The following is a 12436-nucleotide window of genomic DNA, read 5'->3' as shown; positions in this document are numbered from 1 at the left end:
AAACAGCACTTTTTCTCAGCAAGTCAAGAGCTGGAGGCTGTCACTAGCCTCTGACCAGGAGGAGGCATTTTCCCCAAAGGCAGGACTAGTATCAGCTTCTCCTCCTAATGCTGAATGACATCAACGGTCTGAAACAGGATGCAAAAACCTCCCTGCAGGCACAGCATTCAGCCTCGGACCTCCACACACACCCTGGCTGCACCATTATCGACTTGTCTCAAATGGGAAACTTGTGACAAATAGCAACCAAGAAAGCAAAAGAATCAACAAAAACCTCACACAGCTTCCAAGACCAGAGGAGTAAAACTAGATGACCCACAACACAGAACAGGTAAGAAGGTAAGACTCTCACTTCACCAGTGACGCCACGCACAACACTTTGAGTCATCAACAAGCCTGCTTTAGGGCAGAGAAATCTGGAAACGTCAGGCAATCAAACTGTGAAGTCTGTGAAAGAATGTGATTAACGCAAAAATGTGATGAAACTAATGTGCTTGGCCCCAGAATTTCATGGCACACCCAATACTGGAACCAAATCTGATGGCTTCTTGGCAAGCAGCGCCCCTCTGTGTTCCCCAAACACGGTTATCAGTGCCCTCTGTTTTCTAGGACTGATCAGAATCTAAAGCTTTTATTTTAGCTACATTTCTAATGATGCATTTCCCAGGATATGTACCCATAAACAGAGACATGGACATGCATATATACTCTGAATAATTGTGCAGAATTTCACTTTTCCCTCCTGAGACATAAAAGAGCCAAGTGTTATTAAATTTACGGCGAGTTCATTGTAGTTTTCACATAATTTTCTTGATGCACTGCAGATTTTTTAACAGGCTGCCACTTCCTCTCCTGTTTAATGTTAAAGTACTTGTCCAGCCTCAGCTACACCTTCAGCATCTTGGATTTCTGTCTAAGGTTATCAGTCCCAGGGGCAATATTCTGTTTAGCAAATATGTAATTTTCTTTCTTCTCTTCTGCTTGTCTTCTGCCCTCCAACTTTGTGTGGAAAATGAATACATGGGCCTGCAGAGCTCAGGATGCAACAAAGGAGCGGTGCAAACTTCGATTACTAATGCCGCAGTCAGTGCAAGACTGACCTTTCACTGATGCCCGAGACACATCAGAACGTACTTCATGGCTGTGACCTCTAATTACGGAAAGCCGGGCACGACACCAGCATCCGACCGGGGCAGGGGTGAGGGAGAAAAGCAGAGCTGATATTTGTTGGCTCAGGTGCGAGCACCCGTTTGGTATTGTGGCTCCTGCGATTGATTTTCTCTTGCTTACAGACCCAATCTTTCTTTCATTGCAAAAAGATGTTTACGTGCACATTGGGACATATTCTCCAGGGGAAGACATACATATAACTGTGACATGAAAGAAAATATGATACTCCAAGGCAGATGCAGGGAGGTCCAAAGAACAGACTGGTTGCAGAGCAAACTCCGTGCACCTAAGCAGCCTTCTCTTTAGACTGCAAAGTTCAGAGCAGTAGCAAACGATACCCACCCCGAAACACGCAGCTCCACAGAGTCCATCTGTGAGCAACAGCAACCCATTCTGATCTGACACTGAACCACACAAACATGGAGTGCCCTTGGGGGCAACCTACCTGCCAAAGGCTCTTTGCAAGCAACTAGATGCCTACAAACAGCGCTTGAAAACGCAAGACCATAGGTACAGTTTTCTTCCCCAGTGTGTGGAGGGGACCTTTTTTTGGGACGTGACCCTTTTTGGGACAGTCTGGGCAGCTCTCGTACCATGCATCCCAGGAGCATTGAATATTGGGAAAAAAGAAAGTGCATGCAGGGGCAAGTTGAGTTTGACGGTGACAAATGACTCCTTCACAGGGATGGCGGGTGGCAGCAAGAGACATCGTGCTTTACATTAACCTTTTGTAAAGCAAAAGAGCAAAAAAGCCTCCAGATACTCACACATCGGTTTTAGCTGTCCTATGAGTTCCTCTTTTGTCCACTTTGCCCATTCCTTCTTGTCTGTGTTTATTGAGCACAAGATGGGGCCGCACGGTTTCCCGCAGTCCTCGATGGCAGGGACGTTCAGGTAGTGCACCAACACGATGTCTGGGTTCTGCGGGGAAAGCAGAGCAAAAATTACATCCCTGGGCCTCTCCCCCACGCAGGGTTCTCTGTGTTTATCTTCCTAATTAAAACCATCACAGAAAGCATCACGGTTAGATCCCAGTATGTACCAGATTTCCCCAAGATTGGAGCCGTTCTTTAAAAGCGGCGGCAAAAGACGAGGTGTGACAGAGTTCGCACGCAGCTTCACCCCATCCTCAGTGCCTTCTGCTTGCAACTCTCCCACTCCCCTGTGTGCTCAGGGTGAACCTTTTTTCCAATCCATACAACACGGAATACTCGCAAGAGTCCTGCAAACACCAGTTGCAGCAAACACCAGACAATTTACTTTGGTTTAAGGGACCTGTTTGATCCTACGTTTTCATCAGTTCTGGTCCACATTGGGCTATTTCAAATACACAGAAATTCACCCGAGAACATCAGCAGCAGCCACGCTTTCCGTGCAGCAGCAGAAAGAGGATGGGAATTGCCAAGGAGGCTCACAAGAGGTGAGCCCCAAGCACAGGCTCTTTTCAGAGAAGCCCAAAATTTCTTGTCTTTTGAAGATCTCACAGCTTTGCAATGAAAACAGTGAGCTGCAGAAGGTCAGGACTGGAAGAGACTGTGTCCTTTGCAGAACTGCTGCAGAACAACTGCAAGGTGCTTGCTCCCGCAGGGCTGTTCAATGCTCCTCTTGCTCCCTGTGCACCTTCTCACAGGGGCCGAGAGAGGGGATGCAACACCGCTTTGACGCACTGCGGCGCCGTCCCACTGACACAGACATTTCAAGTAGGGAGCTGAGCAGTGTGTTACCACCCTGCGAGTAAATGAATCATCTTAACAACAGCAACAGAAACAACTCCGCTGGTTTCCCAACAGCATCCCAGGGAGATTGTACAATAGATAATAACAAGATTGAGAAGCTGATTTCTTTCCCTTAAGTCATTTACTCCTAAGTTCACAAACTTTAATGACTGCTTTGGAATTATTTATAAAAATAAATAGGATAATGGTGTAATTAAAACTCTAGTGTTTCATTAATGCTGTTAGAACCCTGTTCTGAGTGGGAGAGGGAACACAAGCCATCATTTGTTTGCAAAGGTTGCGCTAATGGCAGCGCTTGCTTACAAAACCCGCAGAGGGCTGGAGCAGTATGTGGACACCCGCACCGAGGAAAGGCCAGCGGAAGGCAACTCCTGACGGGCAAAGCACAGCGCCGAAGCCAGGCATGGTGTGCCGGGCTCCCGCACCGGGAGCCAGCCCCGGGCGGTGCTCGCCGCTGCCGGGGTGACCGGGCACCCCTCATGCACCCTGCGCAAGGGGAGAGGCCTGCACGTCCCCGAGATGGGGGGGCAGCTGGCTCTGTCTCCCAGCTCCTCGAGGCTACCCAAGACATTGCCGACAGCCGCCCCTTCACATGGTGCCCACAGAGCTGCGTGACAAGCACAGCAGCCCCACCGAGCGTGCCCTCCCTCCGTCTGTGTCCCCTTGCACGCTGGTACCCAGCAGGGCTCCAGTAACCAGCTGCGTCCCTCTGCTTGGAGAGGCAGCTTTCTTTTAAGTTAGGAAGACATGCAAGCAGCGTCTTGCATCTTTTTTTTCCCCTCTATGGATGAAAACTGCAAGTGGGGGACTTTCAGTGAAGACTGCAAGACTACAGCACCAAATTCTTGCAACTTCTGTTAAAAACAGTTGTATTGCACAGGGAAGAGACAAGGAAACCTAGTAAGGAACTGCTAACAACTTATTTTGGAAAGTGCTAAAGCAAAGAAAACCATTGGCTCTTCTGTTCCCGAGATTCTCCTGGAGACAAACCATTGGACCTTTTATGCTCAATTTTTACACATTCACAACCTTCTGTTTCAAAGGGCACACCTGCCCCAGACGAGAGTCAGCCAGAAAAGGACACATTAAAACACCATACCCTCTCTTTCTCCATCACACTGCAAATCCTCTGGTCACCATGCAAAATAGAGCCATGTTTTCCTATCAGCCTTCCTCTTTTACCCTTTAGAGGTGACAGAGGTGACTGCCAGGGCTCCCAGGGAATTAATGGGGTGGCTGAGCCACTTCCAACGCAAGTGGATGGCACTGATGGGGACTGCGGAGGTGATGAAGGGGAGGTCTGAAAGATTCTGGTCCTCATGCATAATTCAGAAAAGACTCAGATAATAAAAGTGATTACCTATACACCCAAATAGTCTCCATCAGCTAATTTAACATAATTAGTGATTTAGATGATGAAGTAATAAAAAATAATACGTTTCAGAGATTTCGTGCAAAGACACCTCTTACTCTCAGAGAAGTTTCAAAGAAGACAGTAAGGACATGCTGCCATGGCACTGGGTGACTTGACAGTTCTGCAGATGCTTCTTCCTTTGTTTCAGATAAACTGTATTTTTCACAGCTTGATAGTGCCCGTTTGTCACCAGGCAAGTCAGGACAATGGGGCTTCCTGGCTTCACTGCAGCAGAAGCAAGCGGACCTCAGCAGCAGATTGGCACTGGAATTTTTATATATATAAGCATATAAGACAAACACAAAACCAACAGGTTTGTTCCTTATGTCTACATCTAAAAGTTGACCTCAGACTGGCAAGTCTCGCGAATGCCAATCTACCTAGCGAACTGAAATGCTTTGACACAAATTAAGAGAATATGTATGTTTTGGGAAACTCTATCGGCAGAGAATCGCTATTTCTTTGTGGAGACCTGCCAGTAGAACAAGAGAGATGTGGAAGACTAAAAGAAAGATTACAGCTAACTTCCTGGGAAGGGAAACGGGAAACGCGCCAGGACAGCAGACATGCCGCGGCAGCAGCCCTTCCCCTGGGTGGCAGGGAAGTCCTGCGGGGAGCCCTAGACTGGGCTGCCCACAGCTCTGGAAACGTGCCAGAAAGCCGCCCATCATTTCAGCACCCAGAGCCCCTGCGGAGTGCTCTGCTCCCCAGCGTCCGAGTCAAAGTTGCTGCCATAGTCCCGGGCCTGGGCAGGGCTCCTTGGCACGCTGCACCCCAGCAGAGCCTCCTGAGGGTGGCAGAGGAATTTGTTCCACTATCCCTGGTGCTGCAGGGTAAGCGGGAGATGGCACAAGAGGTGGTTAAAAAAAAACAACACAAAAAGCCGTTAGTTTTGATAAAGAAAAATGCAGCTGCAACATCTGTCTGACTCTTGTTTGCAGCTTCATCAGCACTAAGTGGTCAATAAATCAGACTGGCATGGCGTTACGTTTCTTCCACGGCTTAACCATTAATCTCATGAAAAACGAAGGAGAAAAACTATGTGATAGTGAAAGTGTGTACATTACCCAGAAAGTAATAATAGCACGTAATGGCGCTGCAGACCTCCCTCCCAGCATGATTGCTGGAGCAGTGATGCAGCCTCCCTGTGCTACCCACTATATGCTATTTAAATTAACCAAGTAAATCAGCTATTGTTTGTTCCAACAGCCCACTCCATGTTCCTATTTTTCACACTAGCAGAAACACAAAGCTGAAATGAGCGGGGCTGCTCCAGCTCCCCAGTTCTGGCAGGTGGGGAGGGCAGGATTGCAAAGAAAAGCACGGCCAGCCTGGGAAGGGCTGATCAATGCTTGGATGAAGGAACAGCAGGAACCACCAGCGCTCCAAGCTGGCATGGCCACGAGGGAAACCTTTCTCTCATTTCAGCAACTGCCTTCTGCTTGCTCGTTACTACCCAAAGGCAGCCCCTGCCCTGCGAGGGGAAGTCTCCGTTCTCAAGCAGGGCAGAATAATCACAAAACCCTCTCCCTTCTTGCTGTCCCTATCCCAAAGCATGCTTTTTTGTGATGTTCCTTTTTTTTTAAAAAAAAAAAAAAAAAAAAAAATTAAACCCCATTTCTGGCTAGCTTTCAGCTGCTCTTCAGCTGCTCAGCCACGGCAGTCAGCTCAAGACCAAATCTCACTGGCAGGGGCTTCTGAATCGCCAATGACCCCAGCTGAAGACGTTTTCCTTGGAAAAATACCTCTGCCCTGAAAGTTTTGCATTTGTACTCCCTGCTGGAAGGATGAAAGGAAATAAATCATCCTCAGGGATGATAAGCATCGCTGAATTTATTCCCAGCCACCCTGCAAGGAAATCACCCCCAAAGACAGCCCTGGGCCCCGGGAGCAATAGCCATTAGCTCTGCCCTGATGTGCAGCCAGTCGCCCTGGCTTTCGCTGGCTACCTGTGGTATGTCTGCTGTGTTGAACTTGCAAAGGACTATGCGTTACTAAAAACAGGGAAAGTGAAACCAGCCTTTTCCAGCCCTAGTGGCTAAACCACGAAGCAAGAGGGCAGAAACAGCAGAGGAGTGTGGCAGGGGATGCAAAGGCGACTCCTGAGCCTGCCTACCTCCCCTTTCACTCCCCAAATTATAAGAGGGATTTCCTTTTCTGATGGCTATCCATTCACAAGGTTTACTTTATATTTCTTTTGTAAAAGAATCTCAGCTTCCTGGGAACATAATTCACATCCATTGCTATGGGGCAACTGGATTAGTACCCAACAGATTATCACCCAGAACAAGATCATACAAAAAGGTTTCCACGGTTTCGAGGGGCTGCCGTTACGAGATGCTTCAGTACCCACAGGTAACTCTGAGACAGGTACTGGGAGTGTCTGTGTAACATCTATACAGTATCTAAAATCAAACCAAGGAGTGAAACCATTCCCAGACATTCGGAGGTGCGGATAGTAGAACCTTCTGCTATTTATAGCAGTGGCTATCTGGAGGGTTTCCTCTGGATTTTTAATGGTTTGAGAGCAGAGCCTGGGATACCTGAAGTACAAGGCACAAATACACAACACAGAAGTAATGGGATTTTTTCCTTTCCATAGACTAAATGCTACTTTTGGACAAGATTACTGGTTTGAATCCCAGCAATTTCTTTATCCTTGAACTGATTTCTAATTGAGGTCATGCCATAGAAGGCAACCTGGCGGTTGATATGCTAGAATATATTAATCTTTCACACTGACAGTGAAAACAAAAAGTATAACATTGACTTTAGACGCACCACCCGTTGCCTTAAGTTATCTTAAGCTGGGCATGTTTAATTAGGGAGAACGAGACAATTAACAGACATGTGGCACATCCCTGGCACCTGAAGCACCTGGAAGAGAGGGGGACCACAGAGCTGGGTGCAAAAACAGAACTCGTGCTGCACAGCAGGTACCCTTTTGCTGGGAAATCCATTTTAGCCTGTACAGCTCTTTGAATGAGTCTTATATCCTCTGCCTCCAGCTGCATGAAAGAGCTGGTGGAGCTTATGTCCCTTCAAAAGCTTCTTCAGGAGGAGGACACCTGGGGTCAGCTGGGCAGAGGAAGACATTAGTGCATATATGGTTTTAAACCTGGTTAAGTCAGCATCCTGATACACACTGGCTCAGGAGCAGTTGCTAGATGTCGTCGTCATTGCCTGGGCACAGGAGCCTCAGGTCCCCTCTGGAGCAGTGGCAATCTCCTCCATTTCCACCATCGCATCCTGGCCATGCCTGGAGTCACAGGATTTACACCCTATGGACACCACCTCCAAAACAGAGTCACTTGCCCAGTTTATCAGCCCAAAGGCTTTTGAGGGTTTTTTTGTTTAAATTCACTGATTTTTGAGACAAGAGGCTGGTGACACGTTGATATAGCTGCACGTACTGCAAACAAGGGAACGATGAATTATGAAGGGCTTGGAAAGCTAAAAAATTATTTTGACCCTCATGTAATTATAAGAGTGAGATTTCCTGCAGTTGTTTTAAAGGGAATCAAGGTTTAATAGGGCTGCATGCTTTATAACGTGCTCCCCAGTTCCTCTTCAATACCTTGGTAAGGGATGATAGAGTGTAATCATGAAAGTAATTGTAGTCTGTTCTACATTTCACGTCTCAAAAGAATGACTAGGGGATACAGAGGCACCACCAGGCAGGGGTTGGATTAGAAAAATACAGGTTTTCCTTTCGTTACTCTCTTTTTTAATCCTTTATCTTTCTTCTTCCTCTGGCTGCTCCTGGTGTCCCTTGATAACCCATACATTTCTCCCAATAACAAACAGTGTCTGTCCTGTCCCTGCGACACCAATGACACAGGCAAATCCCCATTGCTCCTCAGGAGCACCGTTCTCGGGTCTCTTGCATCCAGCCTGCAAAGAGCATCCTGGGCTGAACTGCTGATTTGTCCTCCACGTGCTGGCAACAACACCTGCATACAAACAGGAGCAAGAGCGCTGTCCCAAGCACCTTCTCCTCGAGGCTCGCAGAAGCATCGCCCGTGGCAGATCCCCAGCAGAGCCAAATGCAGAGGATCCCACCTGACAATCTTGGGAGAAGGCAGCAGGGGAGCAGAGACGGTCCCAAAGCCTTTTTCTCCCCCTTAAAAGAAAGGTCCAGGGTGGTGGTCAGGATTTAACAACAGAGGTGGTTTGATTTGAACTGCCCCAAGACAACCCCAGAAACAAGCATAGTCCTGGCCAGGAAAAAGTCAGGAGATCTTTGATTAAGCTTTTCTTTGTAGGTGAGCCTGGCAGCAATCCTGTGGAGTTACCAACAGCACATGGATCAGCCCAGTGATCATCAGGCAGTATTTAAATAGTGCAAGCAGCAAAATAAAAGAGTCTTAATGTAAAACAAATACCAAACACTTTCTAATACATCATCAAATGTGATATATTTGAAGGTACTTTATATACAAAGAGCCACCTCTGAATACGCCTGGGGATCATGTTTATTTAACATGCACTTTGAAAGATACAGAAAAATACAGCGCTGTAATTCTGGGTCTCCAAAGCTCCAAAAAGAAATTGATTTCTGAGTTGCTTATTATCTTTCATAGCAATACCTCTTGTGCTAGTAAAAGGTATAACAGAAGGACAACACCACACAACTAGAAGTGTGCAGCAAAATAAAACAAGAGGCACTCCTCTTTCTCTGGCAGGTATTATTCTTCGGACAATGGAAATTTCTTTTCATCTGTGCCACTGCTCCCAGCTGGAAGCTTTAACTTACACGGGCAGCTGACAGGGACAAGATAGTTCTGCCAGGAGCTGCGACTGCTTTTGTTTATCTAGAAACACCCAGCGAGCCTGTGGGGCAGACACAGAAGTCCCATGTCCTGATGCTGGGGGACAGAAACACAGCAGGGAAGCCTCCTGTCCTGCTTATTGCTCCGGAGCAGCGAACCCCCTGTAGACCATGAGAGCATTCGCCCGGGAAGGGCCAAGGGGAGCCGAGCCTCCAGCACCCAAACGCTCACAGCGGTGGCCATACCCACATGTGGGGCACTGAAGAGCAGCACATCCCTCTCTGCTGCAGCACCTGCCACCACAGCGCAGCTCAGCTCCAGCGCAGAGTCTGCAAAGGGTTTTCCTTGAGAACAGCGGCGGGCTCCAGACTTCAAACGACAGCAAGGCAGAGGAGCTGAAGGAACAAAAGCTGCTCTTGCCACTTTCAAAACCATGGGTTTTACTGTTTTCTACTCAATCCTTCACGACTGTACATCTGGATTCTTGAAAGACAAGCCTGAGACTTCTATAGCTGTTGAACAGTCGGTCACAGGAGGTGCCTGGGCAGCTGTTTGAGTCTGTTTAATAACCTTCTAAAGCTATGCCATTGCTCATGTGTGAAAACAACCACCATAAAAGCATGCAGAGAAAACTCAGATAGCTACTTGCCCTACTGCAGCCTGCTCAGAGAGATTTTCTTAACACACCTTCTGCTCATGACAGCAGCAATGGATGCATTTAACCCAGCTGCTGCATCTAGTATCGATTGCCTTTTAAGGGAGACAAATTCACCATGGAAATCATTGAAGCATCTTCTCCTTTCTGTCACTTGCTCTCTCCACTTGTCCAAGGTTTTAAAACTCATTCTGCAAAAGCCTTGAGGTTCTTCAAACAGTAACTCTGAGAGCAAAGCAAAGGTTTCTTTGGGTCTGAATTCCTTCGTGGTACTCTTCCTGACAAATGAGGCTTATTACAGACATAAAATTTTCTTGCTGTACTGTGCATATACTGCTACTCCAACTCTCCACCTTTGAAGATTGACACTTAAACCATGCCTCTATTTTTTTGTATATTAAACCTGCATATTGCAACCATTTCCAGAATAGCGTAATTTCTTCTGCATGGAAAGTGGTGCAGGAGACAATCAAAGCCATCTTCTATTTCAAAGTGACCTACGCTCAATTGTGCTTTTCATTTTCAGAATATCTCAAAGAATGTGCTAAGTAATACAGCCCAAGGTATAGACTGGGATTACTTGATTTAATAGCTAAACACAGCTTTTTCTAGGGTAAAACAAAGCAAATGCTTGAGAGCCTACAAACGGTCAGTAAGGAACCTCATGGCCACCAAAGCTGCAGATGCAGAGCAGCGTTAACAGTTACCAATGACACTATGCTGTCCCTGCAAACACCGACAAAGCCGTGTCAAATGAGCGCGTACAAACGTAAATATTGAGGTACTGAATATGAGGTAATGGTGCCAGCCTCTCTGCAGACTGCTACTCTGTAAAAGATTTGCTACTGCATTCAGACTATTTTTCCCCCCAATAAGTGTGAGCCAGAGATCCCTCAGCTGACATTTGTGAGGTCTTTTTGTTTTCTTCATTCTGAAGTGCACAATCTCCTCTCCCTCTTTCTGTTTTTATCACAACCTTTACACAGGAATTCTGTCATTGCATTTCAAATGGGCTCAGACAGAGCTAAGCTCAGAACACTTCCATCCTCGCCCCCTTCCAGAAATGCCAGCACTACAAAGCATGCCCCAAGTGGCTTCTATCCTTTTCCAGCTCACCCAAGCCAGAGAAGCAACAATAGCTGGTCTGAAATAAGAAGAAATTTTAATTTCAAAGCTCTGCTGACATTCACCAAGTGCTTTCAAAGTTTGTATCAACAGAATGCACTGCTTCAAATTCTGGTTTGAATGCAGATGGTGCAAGTTTTTCCTCTTATGTGCTGATGGCCTAGTTTGCTTCCGTAACACTACTAAACTTTTAAATATTAATGCATTTCTGTGAATTAAGAACAGTTCAATGTGTACCTGAAGGTAACTTTATTTTTTTAATTGGTATTGTTGTAGGTGGACCAAGTAATAGGAAGCTGACATTTCCAAATACCAAATGAGAAAACCTCAGGAGAAGGCACCCAGAGCTCACAATAAGCTTTCCCTCCAGAGACATGCCATCCCTCAGTGCTGCTCCTAAAGCTTCATCAAGCTCTTAGCTATTTTTGTATATATGCAAATGTGTTAAAATCATTTGGAAGCTGATTGCCCCTCAAAAACTGTGTATACTCCCCACAGCAGGAGCACGTGAGCATCAGCATGGAGGAGTGGAGGATGTAGGACTAAGGATGCATCCAAGGGCTTGCACGTGCATGAGATGGAGAAGACTAGCAGCTCAGCACTTTGCAGGGTGCCAGGGACTCCCAGCCCCACACGACCCACCCGCTGACCAGAAAAAGAGCTTTCTGCAGCACTGAGGGCGACCGCAGCTCCTGCAGCATCCCAGGGGCTGGAGCTGTGCTGAGCAGCCAGCTCTGCTGGGGCTTCCCACGGCCGGTGGCCACACATGGCCAGGAGGATGCGGGACTCTCCGCTGTCTCTCGTTAGGCATGAGGGGCTGCCCATACAGCCATGCTCTGCTAGTATGTGACTGTTCCTGCTTGGCATCTGGATCAGATAAACTGCTTTGACAAGTCTGACGGGAGCGTGCTGCCCCTTGCAGCACATGTCACTCCTTCCCCCAACCAAGACACGGTGCCCACCAGCCCTGGCCCCTTCCTGTATACATGCATGGCCCAGCAAGTGCAGGGACAGGGCCTCCAGGTGCAAGCATGACCTTGATGCCTGCCTGGGGAAACAGGAGAAAAATGTTATTTAATGTTCCACACAGCCTATACAGTACATGGTAAGCGAACGAGTCCTTTTTATTTTTACTCTTTGCTCTTGCTCCAAGGGCTTTGTCATTTATGGCTTCTTTAAATCCGTTACTTGCGATATCAGTGACTGGTAATACAATTCCCAGAGGAAGAACATCAATAACCTTCAAAACACTTTCATAATGTTGGCTTTGATAGTCTTGCAACATTTTGTTCCTATGGCGTAACCCTTATGACACTGCTATATAGCATGTAGGTTATTCACTGAAGGTTTTGTTGTGCCTGGATAATCTTTCCAGGCAAGAGTAACCCCCAGTGCCAGAGAATCCCATGACACATATTTTGGAGTCCAACTTTACTTTGCATTGGATGTGTGGGCTCAGAGATGCAATGCAAGATTCCCAATTAAAGATGCACAGGGAGGCCAGCAACACCAGAGCTGTCTCCAGAGGCAGAGGTGGGCAGGTACCAGCAGTATGCCAAACTGC

General features: G+C 47.1%; 1 protein-coding gene across 3 annotated transcripts in view; it reads right to left on the bottom strand.

Moving 5' to 3' along the window:
- The window catches only part of CAMTA1 (calmodulin binding transcription activator 1), a 305617-nt gene that overhangs the window by 58927 nt on the left and 234254 nt on the right, over positions 1-12436 (bottom strand). For all 3 annotated transcript variants that reach the window (XM_086476363.1, XM_086476364.1, XM_086476362.1), the window contains one exon: positions 1938-2091. In XM_086476363.1, coding sequence (XP_086332489.1) covers positions 1938-2091 — 154 coding nt within the window. The remainder of the gene's footprint in view (positions 1-1937; positions 2092-12436) is intronic.

This window comes from Leptosomus discolor, chromosome 20, assembly GCF_034619465.1.
Source record: "Leptosomus discolor isolate bLepDis1 chromosome 20, bLepDis1.hap2, whole genome shotgun sequence".
In the NCBI taxonomy this organism is placed as follows: domain Eukaryota; kingdom Metazoa; phylum Chordata; class Aves; order Leptosomiformes; family Leptosomidae; genus Leptosomus; species Leptosomus discolor.
Note: the sequence above shows the minus strand (reverse complement) of the source record. Positions and strands in the feature narration are given on the sequence as shown.